This window comes from Larimichthys crocea, chromosome XXIII (genome assembly GCF_000972845.2).
Source record: "Larimichthys crocea isolate SSNF chromosome XXIII, L_crocea_2.0, whole genome shotgun sequence".
Lineage (NCBI taxonomy): Eukaryota > Metazoa > Chordata > Actinopteri > Sciaenidae > Larimichthys > Larimichthys crocea.
The window spans coordinates 10,648,003-10,669,113 of NC_040033.1; the positions used below are offsets into that span (position 1 = coordinate 10,648,003).

The window sequence follows — 21,111 nt, forward strand, 5'->3', positions numbered from 1 at the left end:
ATGAAATCCACCAGGCTGCCATAAAGCATGTTCATCATGCTCCTGCTTTTCCCTCAGCTCCTCCAGCATGAACTGGATTTCCCATTAGAAGTCATTGACTGCCCTCTTGTGGTAGAAACTGGAAACTCATTGGAATGCACGAAAGAAAATGGACAGTTTAAGTTTTAAAAAATTGGATTTATAAATTGGATTTATAAATTGCTGAAATAATTTTGAAAGTTGTGTGTCCAATTTCAGGGTGGTAAGATGAAAGAACATGCAACAAAGCCTGAAACTATTGTATATGAAGTCAAAAACTCTTATAAATCCTGTAGTGTGTTCAGATAGAGCTTTCATTAATGGTTACAACACTTCCTGTGCTTCTCCTGTGCCTAAACTTTGTCTCAATCAAAATTGATGCTTGTTCTTTTTTTTTTTCTTACAGTTTTGCCTTCAGTGGTCTCTTCATTACCAAAGTGCTGACAGACTGTGGCTGTAATGGCTGTGGCACAGTCCTGGCCCATCTTGTCTCATTAGCCGGACCTGATTGGCCATGAAGGTGTTCTCTTGCTGTCTCAGGATAAAGCGACTGTCTCTGCCACTCGTTAGATCATAATTCCTCAAGTATTCTGCCCCCGATGGCCTCTCATGGAGCCTGAGCGGAGAGACTGAACATACGCTAATTGAAATGTGCTGGAAAAGGGGTAAAACATTGACCTTGAATGTGTTAAGCAAGCATGAATCAATTGTGATTATGACGCAACTACAAAGGAACTTCTTTGCCATGAACACTGAACCCCAACAAGGTAAAAATATATATATTCAATCCAGCATGTTTCTTAGCTTACTTTGATTTTGAAGTACTACACCTCATTTAAGTCACAGTTATTCAGCATTTCAATTACCAGTGTATTATAGAACACGTAACATTTGACATTTAATCAGCAAATATCATGTCAAGACCAGACCGGAGGGTTAAGTATCAGTTATTTTTCTATGAATAGATTATTATACTAAATGCCAAAAGATATGTAGCTGGCATTATTGTGGAAACAAGTGGTGGAGGATGGCTACTACATCTGTGTCGGTTAGAAATTAGTGCTTGTGGGAGTTGGGATTTAATGAGAAACCCATTTGTTATGATGGTTTATTGATGTTTTCATTTTTATAGAAAGGAGTCTACTGAAAAGGAGTCTACTCGAATCACAACATCATTTCTTCTTCTTCAAAAAAGGAGCTTTTTCACGCTCTCTGTATCTTCATGTTATCCAAGGACATGCATGGTTTATGAACTCTCTTCTATGACAAACTTTGCCATCTTTAGTGGGTGACACATTGTAGGAGGCAGATGCTTCTATGAAGCTCCATTGTAACTACACAATACCTAGTTGTCAAGGTGCCATCTCATATGCTGAAAAACTCACACCACATTCACTGTGGTTTCAACTGGCAGGTGTCAATTGTAATCACTGCTAAAAGGTACCTGTAATGTAGACGGCACCACATGCCATAGTCACTAGCCATGGTAACTTGGAAGTAGAGGGAGATTTTTCTATCCTTAATGCATTGCTGCTGGTACCTACAAACAGCTTCTAGGGGAGAGTAATTACCCAGATAGCTTTGTGCGTGAGCCAGAAATTTCTGCAGTGAAAAGGAATATGAATCATAGTGCACTGTGGGGCCCCTGGGCTACAGTGAAGATGCCTGAGGAGTTCAGGTATGACCTCTTTGGAAAGGCAAGTTCCTCAGGTGTAAACTGTGGTGCTATTAGCGCTACAGACAACTCCACTGCCAACAGACACTCTCATGGTGGTTGTTATAAACTTTTACGAGGCAAATTTATCCTTTTATGATTCTTTTAAAAGTAGAGTACTCCGGTGATCTAAAGTTGAGGGACCTGTGGAACTCAAATGTCTTTCACTAGGTCCTCCCTGCCTGCAAACTCACTGTTCTGTTATAAATCCAATGCCTTAAAACCAATCTGAGATGTGCTATGTGGCACCATAAATCATATTCTGTTTTCACAGTCAGAGCTGCACACGTTTTAACAAGTAAAATTGATCATTATTGTGCTCATATTAAGTTAAATATTACATTTCATAATTGTTTATGGTTGCTTCATTACTTAAAATGGGAGATTTAGGTGTTGTTTCCCCCTGTTATAGTTATTGACACACTTGGCATACTTGAGATGTCGATTATAATTTTTTAAAGTAGTACTCTTTAATCTTTGCTCATGGTGGCATGTGAAAGGGGTCATTGGGTAAAAGAAAGCTACAGCCAGAGCTTAGTTGTTGATCCTGATGACGTTTGCCCTTTCCATTATGGGTGTACTACACTAAACAGCCCAATAGATGGCAGTATGAGCACAAGTAAATACTGGTAAGAGCTGTGGATCGTGCCACTGATACTTCAAACTGAGAAATGTACAGTGAAACAGAGAAATCCACGTTCATTATGGGAGACATGTGACTTGAACTAAAAACCTGTGAGTAAGAAAAATGAAAGAAAATGTATTTGCTGGTTCAGAAACAACATATCATCAATGCAGACTGTAGCAAAGTCTCATGTCAAGTTTGATAATGGTAAACTTGGTCTTTCTCTGATTTCAAGTGAAGGTTTGGTGTCACACTTAACTAGAGTTAACAAGATAGTGGCAACGGAAAGAAAAGCCACAAACACACTAAACACACTAAAAATCATGAAAATGACTTGAATTGTGCTATCAGACAAAATATTATATAAATATTAGCTGGATAAAGATGAACATTCGTTTGGAACTTTTGTCTTGAAACACACGCACAAGTGGATGTCACACAAGCAAATCACTGAAACAGATCATTATATGATCAGGGGGCTTGTTAAAGACACACACACACACACACACACACACACACACACACACACAATCAAAGAGACAGCTAGAGCGCACGCGGTATTGTTTGTCATCGTTTAAATGCCATTAATTAAAACGTTAACCTGATTGGGTAGAGAGTGGGAGAGGGGGAGAGGGTGTCTGTATCCCAATAGGCGAATCCTTTTTAATAACCCGCCTCGAGATAATGATGTAAAAAGACTCAGGCGTCTCGTGCGTAACGAGGATCATCGTGGAGATCCGGTGAAGGTGAATCAGAGACAGAGAAAGAAAGAAAGAAAGAGAGAGAGGGAGAGAGAGAGAGAGAGAGAGACAGACAGGAGAGAGCAGCACTTATTACGAGTCTCCTCCTCGTCTCCACACCTCAGCTGACAAGTCGGGCCAAGCTGCAACTTCACCACTGACACACAACTAAACTCGTAAAGGACAAACACAAGAAGAAACTCATAGAGACGCGTGAAGAGTTCACAGAAGCGATCGTTGCCTGCAACAACGCGCAAACCACAAGGCTATGGACAGACGGATGAACTTGAACGGCGGCGCAGGGGACATTTTTCACAAAACTCCCAGCGCCGTGTCCACTAAAAAAATGGACCCTTTCAGATCGTCGGCCGGCATTGAACTACCAGCCAGAGATCGTCAGTCACCGATCAGCTGCTTTGACCAGAACGATCCAGACCCGATTCAGCCGGGAGGACTGGCAGGTGGCAGAGGGGGTGCACTGGGTCTGCCGACCGGATCTTTGTGCGTCAATTTTGGCGAGAGCGCCAACAGGACCTCGGTGGCGGAGAGCAGCGGCGGAGAGCAGAGTCCTGACGATGACAGTGACGGCAGGTGTGACATGGTCCTTCTGGCCGACGGGCGGACAGTGCCCGCGGGGAAAGGAGAAGGAGGTAAGAAAACCAAAGAGCAGAAAACACTGAGGCTAAACATCAACGCCAGAGAAAGACGAAGGATGCACGATCTGAACGACGCGCTGGATGAGCTCAGATCGGTCATCCCTTACGCGCACAGCCCGTCAGTGCGGAAACTCTCCAAAATCGCCACTTTGCTGCTCGCGAAAAACTACATCCTCATGCAGGCGCAGGCACTGGAGGAGATGAGGAGGCTAGTGGCGTATCTCAACCAGGGCCAAGCCATCTCTGCTGCGTCGATACCGGCCACCACCGCCCTCGCAGCTCCCGGCTTGAGCGCGTATGATCAGCCGCCTGGATATCCCCCCTTCCCCACCGGAGTGGCTGCGTCCTCCTGCCCCGATAAATGTGCCATATTCAACAACGCCACCTCCAGCCTCTGCAAACAGTGCACTGACAAGCCTTAACTGCGGCTGACAAAGACTCACAGAAGAAGCACATGAGACAACAGACACCACTCTTAAGAACACTTTTGGAGAGGGAAAACCTGTGAGGCTACTGTTGTTTAAGTCAGTAGGCTAGAGACAAAGAAGTAATGCCGATGAATACTTTTATAATATTTACTAAATGCATTCAAAACGCGCTTTTTTGTTCAAACAATACTTGATTGTGTATATAAATCATCCTTAAAGTGCTGGTATGAATGGCAGTGAAGACCAAACACAAGTACAGTAGGCCTGTAAGAGTGGCTGCAAGTGTTGAGAGTGAGTTTGTTGATCACTTGCTCTGTTATGGACCCTTTTGGAGATGTGGGTGACCTGACAACCTGCGACTTTTCTTTCTCCTTTCACTTGAATAGATGGACAAACCATCCTGGTGCGTTCATCCGTCCTCACTTTCTGCTGCTTCCTCGTTTATTAATTTATTATCTTCGCGCTTGTTTTCTTTCTCAGAGACATTTTTGCTGTTTCTGGCTCGAGGCCTGTTTTCATGAACTTTTCTATCGAGCACGTGGAATGTCATGAACAAGGAAAAAGTGAAATGAAATAGATGACAAGTGAAGTCGTTTGATCAGTCAGATGTTTATGTGCTAATCCAGACTCTTGTTAATAGTTGTGCACTGTGGGGGGCACTGTGATATAATAAAATTTCAGAAAAATTTAGAAAACCCGAGTGGAGGTTTATCAGGTGTTTTCGATGTGTCTTTTGTAATTTATTAATTTGGATAATTTTGCTTGCATTGCACATTGTAGTTGCTGTAGCTTTTGCGTTTCTTTTTTTCCCACCCCCTTTTCACACAAAACGATCGAGGTCTTCAGATTAATCGCGTTGTCAGGTCAAGCTGTGGATTATTGTAGATACCTTAGTTATTATATGAGCAAAGAGGGGCCATTTGTATGTATTTCAGTGTTGAAAAGCTTTATTAAAATATTTTGAACAACAGAAATACTTCTGATTATTCATCTGGTGTGAAGTCAGCGTAAAGTGTCTTTAACTTTTATTTTGGATTTGATGAATACACACTGAAATGTGCAACCTAATTTTGAAATTTTATTGTGTTCAATCGTAAAAGTTCTTATTATAAAATTCGACTATAGCTTCCATGGATGTAGCTCTTATTTGTCAGCCGGGTGTCAAGTTCACAGAGGAGAAATTGTTCAATAATTTTCTGCTCCATTAAAACCGGTAACTTTTATTTTCTGGAGCTTTAAGTGACGCCAAGTGTTGGGAGTGAAGGCCAGACGTGGTGGGCGAATATCGCCTCAAGATAGCAACAAGATGTTTGTGCTCCTCGAAAAAAGAAAAAGAAAGAGAAAGAAAAAAAAAAGCAAAGAAACAAACTGGCGACCATTATTGTGATGATTAAAACAATTTCCATGACGGTGTGTGATAATATGTTAATTCGAAAACAAGTGTGTGAGAAAACTGTCGACTGTAATACCTGGCTTCACATAATGAAACACATCGTTAAGGCAATTAGACCTCCAGAATGTGATTAAGGAACGTAATTACGACGCTGTTCATTGCCGTAATTTGGTGTCTTTAATCACAACGCAGCCATCAGCTGCACTCCCATCAACTTCGCCCTTTGTCCTCCTCAGTCGTCCGTCCATATACCAAAACATTTTGACGAGGGCCAAACAGAAAGTCTGAAAAATACTCTAATATCTTTAGATAATCCTAAAACCAGCCACTCCTGCATTGATAGCAATCTTCAAAATGTAGACAGGAAGTAAAGTTCTGAATCAGGTTGAAGCACTTGAAACACTGAGGCCAAACACTGGGGACAATAATCACAATTACGCACGAAGGCTGAGAAGACGTATTAAAGCCACAATCTAAGTGCTGTAAATAAAAAATAACATTTTAATGAAGTGAAAGTTACCAATCTTTAATACTTTGTCACAAAGTGAAGCCAGTGTGTGTCCTGAAGACTTCAGCACCATGGACAGAGGCAACAGATTATAAAGGAAACATACAATGAAATAATGATTTTCTCACCAGATGAATTCATCGACTGCTATTATTGTAATTATATATATTTGAACTATTAAGTATTTCTTGTAAGACTAAGAGCTTTCATATTAGATTCACAACTCTGTGACAGTATTGGCAGAATTCTAATTTTTGACTATCTAAGTGGACAATATACGTCTGAATAATTCTTTTAAAATGCATATTATTAAATTTTATTGTAGGCAAAAGAATTACCAGCTAATCTTATTATTTATCAGCATTTTTTTTCATTAGATGTGAACGAGACAGAGTTTTAGTTTCTTATAACTCAACAAATTACAGCGATTGAGGAACGACAATATATCCAAATATAATTTCAATGCTTCAAACTGACTTTAAGCCAACATAGTACATAAATAAGAGCAAGCTATTGAAAAAATAATCGTCCGCATTTGAAGAATTTAAAACAGAAAAAGCTAAATCTCTTTCCTCAAAGACAACAACGTGACACTGTGCTCCCAGTTTATAACAGTGTTTCCTGGTTTTCGCCAGGCTCCGATCTCAGCTTTGTGTCTGTATGATGAGCCATTCCGACAACAGGGTCATTACAGTGTCTCATTTAATCCCATCACACCCCTGAATGCTTTGAATCTTCACAGAACAGCCCTTAATCAAGGAAGGGAAATAATCAGGAGACATCAACACAGCTCTGGCAAGAAAATCCTGTCAGCAGTTCCTGTTGGGTTTCATCTCTTTCAGGACTCAGATATTTGAAGTTTTAACACAGAAATGTGTTTTTTTTTTCTCCACTGCTCTTTGGTATCTGAGACCTGAGAAAAAAAACATTATTTATGCAATATGCATTAATGCACAACTGACTGGAGCATTTAACCCATACTAATATTCACATTAGCCCAGTAAAGGAAATTCCCCAGGGGTGAGACAGAGCCATATGCGTGTGGAAAACAGACCACAGCACAAAAAAATGAGTTCAAAGGCAGAAAAATGTTACAACTACCAAGGGGATGACAACATTTAGGTGAAGCATCACTTGATTTAAGTCAGACGTTCATGTTCTCCTCTTGATGTATGAACTGTTAGACACTCTGTGGTGTTTCAGTCATCGTTACAAGCTGGTGCAATGTTATGCACACACAAGGGTTTCTGAAATGTTATGTCGGTGAGCAGGACTGGGCAATGATACAGCACTCGGAAGTCTTATGGAGAGAGAAAACCAGGAGGGCTCAAGCTTTCTTCACTGGCCACCAACCACAGCCAGTACTCATAATAGGCACCATCGTTTTTATTCATGAGTCTAATAAAGCTGAATCTGTCTTAAAGGCGTTTACAGCGAGATTCAGGGCTCATGAATAAAAGTGGAAGATAAAAAACACCCCTTTTCATAAACCATAAAATGTCCAATTTACCATATCAAGGGCCAGCAGGGTGCCTATTCATAACGCCGATGTGATGTATGCTAAGGATGATAAACATGAAAGTCAAAATATACATAAGAGCATTGAATTGAAATGTCCCCTTCATATCAGTAGCAGGCAAAACTCTGGCAGTGGATTCATCCATGCTGTGTCATACACTGTGTATAAAGATATATGTGCTGCACAGGCTGAGGCACCAAATCAACTGCTGGGTGGTAATTCACTTTTGTCAGGCTACTGATAGCAATGCATAATGTAGTCTTTGTGTTGTGCACACAAAATGCAGGCTAATAAAACTGCACATCTAAAGGGCTCAATCCTGGTTATGTTAAGTATATATATATATGCATTTTTTTTTAAAAAGTATGAGCTTTGTAGACGCAATTGTATTTAAAGTATTAAGACGCTCTTCGTGGATGTTTTTTTTCCACATTTGAGCCGTTACGTCTTTAGATTTCTTCAAATTTGTGGTTCTTTTCAATCTAAGATCAATGACGAGAGAGAAAAGAAGCAAAGTCTTCAACTGTATTTATGATTAACTTGTTCAACTTGATCAACTTGTAGTATATATTTTCTAAAATCTGTACGGGAATGGCTTTGGGGCTGATTATAACACAGAAGCAATGAGAAGAGGCTCTAAAGGGAGTTCAGACAACTTCAATTTGTACTAGACAGTCGGATTTCTCTAAAATTAATTTTAAGTATGAGTAAATCTATCTCCAGCTCTATTGCTAACATGTTTTGGCATAATATTAAATTATCAAAATTTTGGATATCTATTTTGAAAACTCTGTCACATATTTTTGTACACCTGACACAACCTTCTTACTGTATTTGGGATCAATCAGTCAAATTCATAGCTGTAACCTTTACAACAGTATCAGGTTAATTTTATTGAACTATAAAAAGCCCACGAATCCTCTCATCATGCCCTGTCTGAGAGAAGTGATGCAGTACTTAAAATTAGATTCAACAGTAAAGAAATATTTTACTACTAAGTTTCAAATCAGTCAGTACTAAGATAAGACAATCTTTGTTATGTTTAAAGGAATTGAATATTAAGCCTATGTAAGCCTATGATGGTATGTACAGCTATAATCTAATGAAGAATCCTCTGAACTTAATGTTATGATATTTTAACTATATATCAAGGGTGTGTAGATGATCATTAAGGCCATTTTTCTTGCAATACTAACAATGTTGACAAATGTCCTGTACATTTCTAACTGTATGTTTTCCTGCTCGCCTAATGAGCTCCTAATTCATTATAGTGGGAATGTTTTTTCTCTCTGAGGCAGCCTTGAGGTCAGGTAAACATATGGTGGCGTGTTTAGCTCTGAAAGCTCTAACAGGGTACAATAAATGACGTAGTAATGTGTGATTATCCTCTCATCTGGAATACAATTGTTGAGTAACATCTCTAATATTCAAACTGCTTCCATATTAATCAGATTACAGTCCCAATCCTCTAATCCCTGTTTACCGACGGCTCTGTTTTTGGGCCGTAATCTGATGTTCTTTTATTACTTGGGGATTAAAACGTGTCACGGCAGAGGGCAGTAATTTGTGGGGTTGTTTTGGACAGCGTGGGCTCTGTCGCTGTACAGGTTTTTTTTTTTTTCCACAATTCACTTTGGATTAGTTTAAACAAAAACAGGTGCAATGGAGTAAAGCGCTTTCACTGTACAAATATTTGCATCGAACAAATCAAACGCTGTGAGGAGACAATTCATTTGATTGAGTTGATGTTTTTATGGTGCTGTTGGTTAAAAGGAACTTTTAGCTTGTTACTTAAAACTGGAGAAACGGCATGACGACACACCATGCCGTTTTTATATATATAAATATATAAATTTTAAAAATGATAAAATGAAAAATGATCTGTTTTTCCATCAGATCTTTAAATTATGATATTCACTGTCACAGCAACACGATTTTAGTGAATTGTTTTTATACACAGTTGTCGTGTAGTACACAAGACTTCCCAGACAGCTGTGAACTTTCCATTTCTGTGACCTTAACATTCAGATAATGTGCCCCTGTTTGATTAGAGCTCACAGTGACCGAGCAGCCTCCCAGCATCACGTGAACAGCAAAAACAATGTGATACTGTGCTGAAATCACACACACATTAAAAATTAATTTTAAAAAAACAAAAAAACAACATGATTTGGGGCAAATTTTGAGTTTTAGAGCATGCAGGAATCTCTGTATTGGGTGTGTGTGTGTGTGTGTGGGCATGCGTGTGTTCTTGTACAGTTTGTGTGTGTGAGAGAGGCAGCGATCACTTGTCCTGATCAATATGCAGATCCTGACCCTCTCAGGGTTCATTAAAGCTAAAGTGAGGTGGATTTCATCTCCAGTCTCTGATATTCATTAACTCTGGCTTCCAGATTGAAATAAAGACATGAGGATGACACAATAACAGCGTGAATCACTCACTGCTCATTTCATACACACACACACACACTTTCTCTTTGTTTCCTTCGCACATACACACACTCAAAAGATCACAAGACAAATGAAAGACCTGACCAATAGGGAGTTGTGGTTAAAGCTATAAAGAAGCAACTGTCTAATACAGTCTGAATTGTGTGTTCCTCTAAGTGACAGCTACTTGTTTACGTGTTGTTCAAACAACTATTCATTACCTGATTGCTGGACAGATTTGTGATTAGATTAGAGTGTAATCTGAAGATTAAGATAGACTGCAAAACAAGGTTAACTATATTATATACAAAGGCAAAAAAAATAGACTTAGAAAAAGACATAAAAAACAACCCGAACACTGAGTGAGAGAATTGTTTCTATGAATAATTAAATTTGATTTCTAAATAAAATGTAGGGAAAAAAAAAAGACTATCTGCTTTTTCTCTGTTGAAAATCTGTCATGTTACTAGAGCATGAAACCTCGGCCGTTAGTGTAACACTTGCTTGGCTGATCTTCCTGATGTGCTGAGTGCTACTCGAGGCTTCAGTGTATCTGTCTGAGCAGAGGTCTTTAACAGCCATGAATGCCAAGCATGGGGGAGGCAGGCCAGGCCAAGCGTAACCACGGCGGCCCAATGTCCTTGGCTCCACGGCGGCCTTCACCTCACACTCCCTGCACAGTGAATTTTATGGCTAATTTCCGGCAATTTATCCTGGCACTTTCAGAGGAGAGATTCCTGCGGGAATAATGTGCATAATTTGCATAAATCATCCTGATAGAATGCATATCAGCATGTAACCCCCTGTCTGATGCTGCAGCGTTTACTTTGTAATCAAAACTGACTCTTTTCCACCGACGGATGCACAAGAATCATGAGAAGGGGGTCTGAGTTTAGGGCGAGTGATTACAAAGGAATGAAACACACATACAGAGGATCATGCAAAAAATAACCAGAATCTTTGGGGGGAAAAAAACTCTTTATGGAATACATTTTAAAAAAATCTGCATTAAATATATTAATAAAAAAGTTTGTATCTCTATTACTTGTTTGTAAAGTGTGATACTGTTTCTCAAGTACTACATTTTTGCATAAAGCACAAACATAGTAAATCAAATTATTTGGGTCAAACTAGGTGCTCTTTTTCTCTCTGACATACTCCCGGATCAAATTCTCTGTTTAATCTGAGCCTCTAATTTCTCCCGGGGATCTTTCTTTGTCCTGTGTGTTGTAGCAGTGAGCCATCAACCACAGTTTGTTCCACAGGCCTGTTTTCAAAGGCTCCCTCTGTGTTAGCCGACGATTGTCTCAGGAGTAAAGAGACGGGGTCAGTGCTCAGCATCCCCCCACCCTCCCCCCTTTGCTGTGATCTAATTTGACATACAGTGGGAACGTGCATATTCTCTTGGACTGCCTTCGTTACTATAATCAGCCGTGGTCAAATCGACTTTGTGGTCAAGGAAGTGTGAGATGAAGGGAAAACTGCAGAAAGAGGAGCTTCTGGATTTCAGTGCATTTGAAGACATAAAGCATGAGGCCTGATGGAAATGCTATACAACACGCGAGCTGCAGAAGAGGTAGTGGGTTAACTAATGTGAGCAGACACACAGACAAAACATGGGGAAAGAGCGCTGCGCTGGTTACACGCATTCGATTTTGTGACTGACGGAAAAGAAGCTGAAGTGTGTGTGTGTGTGTGTGTGCGTTTTAAAGAAGCAGTCATCATCAGAGTGAGCAGTTTTGTGTCGCCATACTACCAGGTTCTTGCACTGGCCCTCATCCCGGAGTCTCAAGATCTCAGATGGTATCACTGGTGACAACAGGACAGTCGTCCGCCGGGTGGACGTTAATCACAATAATACAGGGCAGGCTAATCACGACTCACTGATCAAGCGCTAAATGACATGCCTGCCGTACCCACTGAAACCAGCCCGCTGCAGAGAGGGATTCACACACCAAGACTAGCTCTTTTTGGGGGGGGGAGGAGGGAGGAGGAGGCGGACAGTGGTTATGAGGCTGGTGCACAGCCATCCAGACAATAATTACTCGATGACTGTGGTCACATTAGGGATCAGTCAAAGCAGATTAATTTCGACTGATAGCATTGGTCCCTCCTAAATGCAGATTTTCTTAATAAGAGTGAAATTGTGTTGCTAAGAGGGTTAGGGACTGTGAGGTTCGCTATATGGGGTACTCCAATTATGTGCAGAGACAATGTCTTCTTCTGTGCGTGAATCAAACTATACTTCTGAATGTCAGCGCAAAAAAATTAGCACGCAAATGTGTTTTTCAAGTAGCCTGGTCTGATGTGTGTGTTTGTATGCACAGCACAAATGAGGCTGTGTGTGCGGTACGGTAGGCCTTTCACTAAATACCCAGAGACCCCGAGAATTACCCAGAGCAGAGGACAGCATCTGTTTGTGTGCTTGTGCCGAGCAAACAAGGCAATTTAGAGAACACCAAGGGAGCAGCTAATAAACACAACCTTATTCCCCTTTCCTCCTACACCTGGCTCTGTATAATGCAGCGCTACAGTACGGACGTCTGTCTATCTTTGTGTAATTGTGTGTGCGCAATGCCAAAGACAGGTTGACCTGACCAGGAGGGTTGCCTGTATGTTTCTGCACACGTGCCTGTATGTGAGCGAGCGTCTATGTGTGTCATATGTGTGCACGGGCAAATGTGTGGCATGCATGTGTAACCATTCATCATTCTACGGTGAGAGGCATGCCAGAGCTGCTGGGAAATGGCAGGTCTGTGTCCCATCACACCCTGGCGTCTTTGTCTGTACTGCCAAAACTGCGCCAAAATGTCTGCCCTGGATACCTGGCATAGAAACAGCACTTTACTGTACACAAAGGTGAATGAACACTAGGCTGGCAGAGACTGCTTTCTCTCGCATGGATGATAGTCATAAGGTGTAATAACAGTTTTGTTTTAATTTAAAACCGGCAGATAAAATGGATGTTTTGGTGGAATAACCTCTATAAACATGTGGTTGAACGCCATCTTGTTTCTGTTTTTTCTACTCAACCTTCAAGTGTTGCGGCAAACATGCTTTAATGAGACCTGCAGCTTCACTTGCTGCCACCACTGACTCTGATATGTAGCCAAAGTGACACCCAGTGAAACCATGCATCAGACCAGACACAAAATGGCCGTCCAGTGCCAAACCCCGCCTTGGCTTTCACTTCATATCACACCACAGGGCCTGGCTGGGAACTGAAAGCTTTACAGGGCATTTAGAGAAAAACCCATGGCCCTCTGTCTACATCTGTCACTAACAGGTATATAAAGCTTTTCATGTTCTCCCACAGCATTACAAACTGATAACTGTGCACATGCTTTAAAAAAAAAATACATGTCCGATGTATTTTTGTGTATAATTTGTTCGATTGAAGTTCACAGAGTGCAGTCAGATTCACTCAGTGCCCTTCAACTATGAGCACTTCAAGGTCTCCTCACCCCTCGTGTCACATACCTGGCAGCCTCAGAAAAAAGAAGTCCACGTTCCATCAGCCTTTGAGCCTTCGAGCCAAGAACACCCTGGAATAAAAGAGTGGGAGAAAATAAGTGCAAAAGGGGAGATTATTCTGAGTTATTACATTGATTAGATTTCCAGAATGCTAATTAAAAGATGTTAGAACATGGGCCCAGCCAAGGATCAGTGGGCGCTAATGAGGACCAATAGGCCCCTATAATCTGTGCTGTAATGAGAGTGGTTTAAATGTTAAGTTTGCACGAAGAAGAGTGGGGAGGTGGATGGAGGTGTGACGGAGCTTAGTTAGAGCAGCAATCCTGGAAAACCAATCCCACATTGTCATTATAACCAGTAGCCTAATGGTGAGGTTTCACAGCCTCAGCAAAAAGATGGAAATAAAAATGAGTGAAACATAGAGTGAAATTCAATTATACTAAAGGGTTTTTGCACAATAAAAACATTTTATTATTAGACAATTAACAGGATGGTTTAATGGCTGAAGGTCACATACCCCCTTGTCTTATATAACGACAAGGCCTTTGTAAAGTTACAGGGCAGTATCTTTTAATGGGAAACCAGTTATCCCACCCTGCTGCTCCGTCTCTTACTGTTCCCTCAGGTTTTATTATTACTTTCCATTTTCAGTGTAAAAGACTGTAAAATTGTGTTCAAATAAGTCTAAGGAGTGCGGTATGTTTTCACTGTTCCTCTCAAAACTTTCTGACTTTGGACACTGAATATTTGTGGCGGACAACGTTCTCTATCGTCAACACTGTAACCTGTAGGGCATTATTTGATTAATCATTTTGTCTATAAAATATCTGCAATTGTGAAAAAGAAGAAGCTCCTAGAACCTAAGGTATTCAGTTTATTCTCATGTGACAAAAAAAAGCATCAAACCATTTTAAACATTGGAACCAGTTTCTCTTGAAAATAGAAAATGAATCGATTATGATACACATTATGTCCATCATCTAAACAATTAGTCAACTAATTATTTGAGCTCCATTCACCTGTTAGACAATGAACTAAATACAGGAGGAAGAATGACTATAAACAAGCTTTGAAAGGACGAATCAATCTGCAGTGAAAGGAAATGGAAGAATAATACAAACCAGACGGTTAAGAAGTCAATTGAAATTAGAGTGATCGTTACTTATTCAGTGGATGGTCGTTATTAGCAAATGACTCTTACTGACAGGTGCACCCCGCTCATTTACAAATTAGAACATATCACTATAATCAGCCTGCTAATTTATCACAAATAATGAGTTGTGGTGAAAACAGGCTGATAAATACTCCAGGAGAGTATCACCCTAATGGGTCTCGCGTTTACGGCTTCTGGTGTGCATGTTGGAGCGAGTTCAAATGAACACGATCTTATTATATGCTGCTTCACACTGCTATGGTCAAATCCCGAGACTCTATTACCTATTTGGCTTGCTTTCCTCGTGCTAACAAGTCTAAAGAGTCTTCAGCCATGCTAGCAGATCTGTGAGGCTGTGCTGCTTTGAGCTCAACATCAACATGCAAACATGGTCCCAATAACAATGCTAACACACCAATATTAAGCAGGAATGTTTACCATGTTCAGCATCTGAATATTTTAAGTATTAGCATGCTACATACAAAGTACAGTTGAGGCAAATGGGAAAGTCATTAGCTTTGCAGGTCTTTGACAATAATTCAAAATATTGAACAAGTTTCTCAAACTATGGTATGTGTACCAAGTTTTGCATTTCTTGTAATATTTTGTTTTAACTTATCGGCCTGAACTGTAGTCAGGAATCAGGAACGCCCCTGTTCTTGAACCGGTTCTGTCCGGCAATATTATGAGGATCAAACATGCCTCGGGTGGGAACTGTAACCGAGTAGCATCGGCTTGCGCAGCTGTATTTTATTTGAATGGTGGTACATGGAGAGTTGAATATTTTCTTCACAGTGTGAGAAACACTGCTATAGATTAAAAGTTATTAGAATCACAAATGTCTGTCCAAAATCACAGCGAGCCATCGAATAGTTGAAATATTTGAATCAAAGTGGTGGACAAACAGTGGATTATTATTATGTTTATTATTAAATTAAAAACAAGTAAAAGTATTAATAAAGGTCTAACTTTTATGTGTCAGAGCTTCAATCAACATGTCAGCTTTCTTTACTGCCAGTGACACATGGCATCATGAGGTACCAGGTATGTTAGAGTTGTGTGTTTAACTGAGCTTAGGGCCCAACATCCAAGCCGCCTTATGGTGCAGAAAAAAAAAAGAGGTTGAAATTACAGCAGGGCTATGACAATGGTGATGGGCTATAAAACCATGTCATTTAATGTCCCCTCTCATCCCCCTCCTCTGCCTGGCTCTCTGCTCTACTCACCATTAAGCCAATTCATCACCTCTTCAGAGAAGGCCATGAGACAGATCCAGTCTATCAGTCACTCTCTTTAAGGATGTGGTAACTTCTGATCATCAAGGATTTCTGCCATATTAAACATGGACTTGATTGCTGTGGCTAAATCTAAACAATGCCTTTAGAGAGCTGCTCAAAACAAAACAGCCCTTTACTGAAGATGTGAGTTTGGAAAGCCATGGTAATAATATCACAAATTAAAATATGAAAACACCGATGTAGCAGTAATGTAAGATTTTGTCTGCCACTTGAATTCCGTTGTTTGATATGTCACTTTTCTAATGACCTCTTGAGAGAGGATCCCGGATTTGCATTTTTGGTCCCTGTTCCTGTAATGGAAAAAGGTACAGTGGAGCATATTTCACTGGGCCTGTCAAACCCACTCACGCCCCTCTGCAAAGCACTCAGGAACTTCATTCCATCGCCGCCCATTCTCACGGCCGCTCTATGAAATTGACTATGACAAAATTAGCAAACCTAGACTGTTTGGACACATTCCCAATATAGTGGTTTTCTATTTTTTTTCAAAATGCAATCAAGCCCTGGAACATCAAACACGAAGTCTCCTTGAAAGTTGTTCGGTCTCTTCGGTGCAATATCCAGAGCGGCTATAGATTTATGTAATCGCAAGCTTGTTAGGCAGATTTCTCAGGCCTGTTGACAGTGACGTGTACTTGGGTTTGGCAGAGGTGACATCTGGGAAGCACAATTCTGCTGAACCACCACGCGAAAGCAATTAGAGATCTATATTCCCGGACAGGTCCGGACTTCATTCTATGGTGAAGAGATACATGCAGTTTAATGTCTTTATTAACATGACATCCATGTCCCCTACACAGTCTCCGAATGACAATCAAAGGGGTCATCGTGGAAAAAGGGGGCAGCAATCAGTTAAATCACACTCTGGGGACAAGACTGTGTTGACAAGTCGGAAAATCAGAATGCATTTTCCTAGTCAAGTGTCCCGGGGATAAAAAGCGTCTAAGAAGACGTGGAACACCACAAAGGACTTCTTAACAAACAGAGTGACTGAAATAACACCAGTTATCAGACAATGTTACGGCTACTCGGGACGGTTAATTAGAAATGGTTCAGTTTCAGTTGGACAAGCTCTGCTCAAACATACACCACTTACTCTTCAGCATTAAATTAATCTCTACTTGCTAAAGTAATTAGTTCAGTCTATTAATTACTATAATCACCCATTATCATGTTGGCCTTCATTTTAACATGTTTCATGGATGTAACGAGCCTGTAGCTAAGCAGTTTCCAGGGGATATTCTCTGTTTGAGTGCTAATTATTTTGTAATTAAAGGATAAGCCCGGTATTAGGCTATATTTCTTATTGTCAACAAATCTCATTAAAAAGGCCAAAGCCAACAGTGTGTTAGTCCATTTTATAATACTTCCAAACTTCTCTACCCTTCCTGTAGCACTAAGGCTCGAGCACATTTGTTCCTACTGAAGATGTAAAACTTTAAAAATGGGTCACAGAGAGAAGTTCATTTCTTTAAAAAATAAAAAAATAAAAAAAAGGATCAAATTTCCTAATAAGTTGGATACTGCATTTGTCTGGGACTATTTGCAGCTGTGGATTAATAGACATTTGGTGCACTAGGACAGTGTATGTGCATTGGACTCTAAATGAAACACAAAGCCCGTGAAGGAACATGTCACACAGAGCAACGGCGTGGCTAACTGATGACGTCTGATCACAAAGAGATAATAAATTTGCACAATATATGAGAAAAATACTCGATAACATCTAATTTTAGTTGAGTGTGCAAACCGTGTTTTGCAGGAGCCTCATATGTTGATATGTTGGCCCTATGTGAGCTGCGATGAAATAGGGATGAGGTCTGAGATGGAGGTGGAGTGTGGTAAACAAGGCGGCCCTGCTCCCCAGCTGTGAAGGTGACACAGGGACGCTACACGCAGAACAAGCCCTTTTGATTAATCACAGGATATTTACTAGCTCAGATCTAATCAAGGACCGCAGGATCACAGGCTACATCATACACGGCCCAGGAATTTACACAGCAGAGTTAACCTGTCACCTGCCACTGTCCTCTTCCTTACATCTATAAACAGTGTGTATAGGTTGGCCAGCAGCACTTACACACTACAGTCAGGCGCCCCGAAACAGCTCCAGAAGTGATTGTTTTATTTCCGCTGAAACAATATAACCTGCAGTCAGATACTCAACACATGTCGTCTGATATAAAACCTTATGGCAGAGGGGAGAAAGAGCCATTTATCTCAAGGTGGTCGTGGTAATGGGATACAAGAACGTGAGCAGTTTTTCTCACAAAGTAAACTACAGCAATGCGTGCAGTGGACTGTAGCAATGGATAGTTATTTCCTGAGGAGGACATACAAGCCAAGGACTAACCCAAGATTACAAGCAAGAAGGGAGTAAGGGATTGTGATCTCTGATGGCTTATAATATGGCTTTTATAATCGATTCAGCACTCGGAAGAATATTATTTGTCAGAGAGCAGCTGGTGATTTTAAAAGAAACAGGTCAGGAATTTTACAGTTTCTTTGTTTAAAGAGTGAAACCACCATTTTAATGTCTCTAGTTGAGCTCTGCCCAAGTATGTTCAACCCTTGGCAATTTTTCACAAGCACATTCAATATTCTGACATTTTTTCCTGATAATATTGGACAGGTGGACACCATGTTCTTATGCTCCCTAAAATTAGTCACAGTTACAGCTGGTTTCATAGTAAGTTGCAACTCTATAAACATGTTAATTACAATGCACTGTTGATTTAATCTAACTGTGCATCCCTGAAGACAATAAAAACTACTGCATATTTCCCTATTTTTGCCTCCATCAGCATCCAGGCAAGTTCAGAAGGACTGCAAGACACTAAACAAATGCATGCAGAGACATAAAGATGCATGAATTAGTCTCACGTAGCAAAAATGGTCTTGTCTGTCGTTTAATTATGGAGCCGACACATACCAATAATTGTACAGTTGTATTTTGCATTTGTCTAAAACTGCACAAAATGGATATAGACGTAACCTTTAGCGTGACCTGTGAGCTGTCTTTTGTTGTTAGCACATCTACAGGAAGAGACAGAGGCAGTGGACAAAGTGCTGCAGCCCTTCTGTGTTTATGAAGGGGTTGCGATAAAGTGTAGCTGGAAAATGTCACTCCACAGGGGGGGATTGTCTTCATTTGTACAGGTTTAAAGAACCCTGACAGCAGTCACATAACAGGAAATTCACAGAGAATGTTAAAAGGACAAAATATGAAGCCCATACAAGGAGAATGTATTGTATCTATACTTCCTGATTGTTTTAAATTGCTTTTGTCCCTCATCCATACAAATGTGATGAAGCCCTCAGCAATGATTTGAGATAAAACGCCCTTGTTTGTGTTGAATCACAAGTGATCTGCAGTGTTTAAGCAATAGATCACTTAGTGCTGTTGAGCCAGATCTCTGCCGCATGAGCCCTGGACAAATAGTTAGTCTATTAGATGAGAGCGTCTTTGTCAGTCTCCCTGTCTCCCAGATATTTCCTCAGAGTGACGAGTCACATTAGACGCCAAGAGGAAGAGTAATTTCTGTGTCACATCCCTTTAGCCCGACCTCGCTGACAATCACCAAGAAGAGGGCGTTCTCACTAAAAATTAATCACATTTGCCTTTTTAATGGCGTCCCTCAACTCTCTGCCAAGAATTCACAATCATCTTCCTGCTATTGTGCCGCTCCTTGCAGCTTGGTTATCTCTGGCGGTGACAAAGTGATTTCAAGGAGTGTATCAATACTTACATCACCCCTCTGGCCCTCACTCTTCAGTGTTGACACTGCAGCACTCGGAGCCAGGTCTAACTGGCAGAAGGCCATCCACTTCAGAGATAAACAGACAGAGATATGCAGTGGCAGATTTAAGGCTCAAATACATCACGGTTTTAGATAATAAATTGTTAAAAGAAGTGCCTTTACCCTGCAGTAATTCTTCCAGTGAGAAAAGATCAGGTTGAGAAAGCCGCTGCTGTAGGTCGATTATATTTTCACTATGTCCAACTACAGCAAAGAATCGAGACAAAATCACAAACACGACACAAGATTTTCTATTATTTGCTAAAAGTTCAAACTAGGGTGGGTGATATGACGATATAGACCATGAGATGATACAAATTTGGACTGTTTTCACTGTGGTACCTATCCCTTTTAAAAGCTGTGTGTGTCCAAGGGTCAGTATTAGAATTTCGTAACATTTTTGCACTGATGTGAAGATGTTTTGGATTGGTGTCATTGGATATGACAACGTCATCTCGTTATTTTATCCATAAACAATTAAAAATCCAGAAAATATAATATTATTCTAGTATTATATCACAGCATGTACTGATATGATACATATACACAAATGTATTAATATCACACACTTCTGGTTCCAACTACAGCAAAGAGGCCAAAACGGATTGATTTGTTTTAAACAGCTTCATGCAAAAACAGATACAAAAGTTTCAAAATTATATGGAATTGCAAAAGGTTTCAGCGAAATACAGATCCACTAGTTTATTTCACAATTGTTTTTAAAAGAAATAACATCATTTATCTAATGAGAAGATCTTGAGCTGTCTCTTTCAGTAAAGACAGAAGCGGTTTCTCCTGCCATCAAATATTCAGACAGACTTGTAATTCCTTGTCAGGGAGCGGCCCTGTAAAAATGACTGGGAAACAAAACACTTGTGGTAAAACAATGTTCTGAGGACATTCTGTCAGATTCCTCTCTTTTTTACAGATTTCATCACCGAGCTGCTGTGGCGTAAATGCTTTAAAACACTTTGACATAACATGCTGCGTCCAGAGACCCGCTGCTTGTGAATAATGAATATACAGTATGTTCTGAACAGCTGTCTTCTTCTTCTTTTTCTTTTTTTTTTAAAGCCGTTTGGTCGCAAGTCTTTTTTAAGAAACCAGAATAATCTGGAGGTAGTTCACCTGGTTCTCGTCACAACAACAACTGACCAATCAACGGAGCCCCTAACTCCTCAACTCTGTAACTGTTATTGGCCAAGAAGCTGAGACAAAGTCACCATCACCCTCCATTCTTGCTGCCCCCGCTCTTCATATTTAATTCAGAGGTTGTGTATTTCTTTATGATTGCAACATCTGTTTGCTCCCAGTGCCAGCTCCCTCTGTCAGCCACCCTCTGTTCAATAATTCCT

The 21,111-nt window shown here is 40.5% G+C and overlaps 1 protein-coding gene and 1 long non-coding RNA gene across 2 annotated transcripts in view; one reads left to right on the top strand and one right to left on the bottom strand.

Moving 5' to 3' along the window:
• Positions 1-3,023: 3,023 nt before the first annotated feature.
• On the top strand, positions 3,024-5,143 carry bhlhe22 (basic helix-loop-helix family, member e22). The gene has a single exon (XM_010738437.3). The coding sequence runs from the start codon at positions 3,366-3,368 to the stop codon at positions 4,173-4,175; it is 810 nt and encodes a 269-aa protein (XP_010736739.1). The 5' UTR covers positions 3,024-3,365; the 3' UTR covers positions 4,176-5,143.
• Positions 5,144-6,430: 1,287 nt separating this feature from the next.
• The window catches only part of LOC113744499 (uncharacterized), a 51,750-nt gene continuing 37,069 nt past the window's right edge, over positions 6,431-21,111 (bottom strand). Inside the window, exons 4-7 of the long non-coding RNA XR_003461596.1 lie at positions 19,880-19,960; positions 19,706-19,783; positions 13,512-13,576; positions 6,431-6,995 (exon numbers count right to left, since the gene is read on the bottom strand). This is a non-coding gene — a long non-coding RNA (uncharacterized LOC113744499). The remainder of the gene's footprint in view (positions 6,996-13,511; positions 13,577-19,705; positions 19,784-19,879; positions 19,961-21,111) is intronic.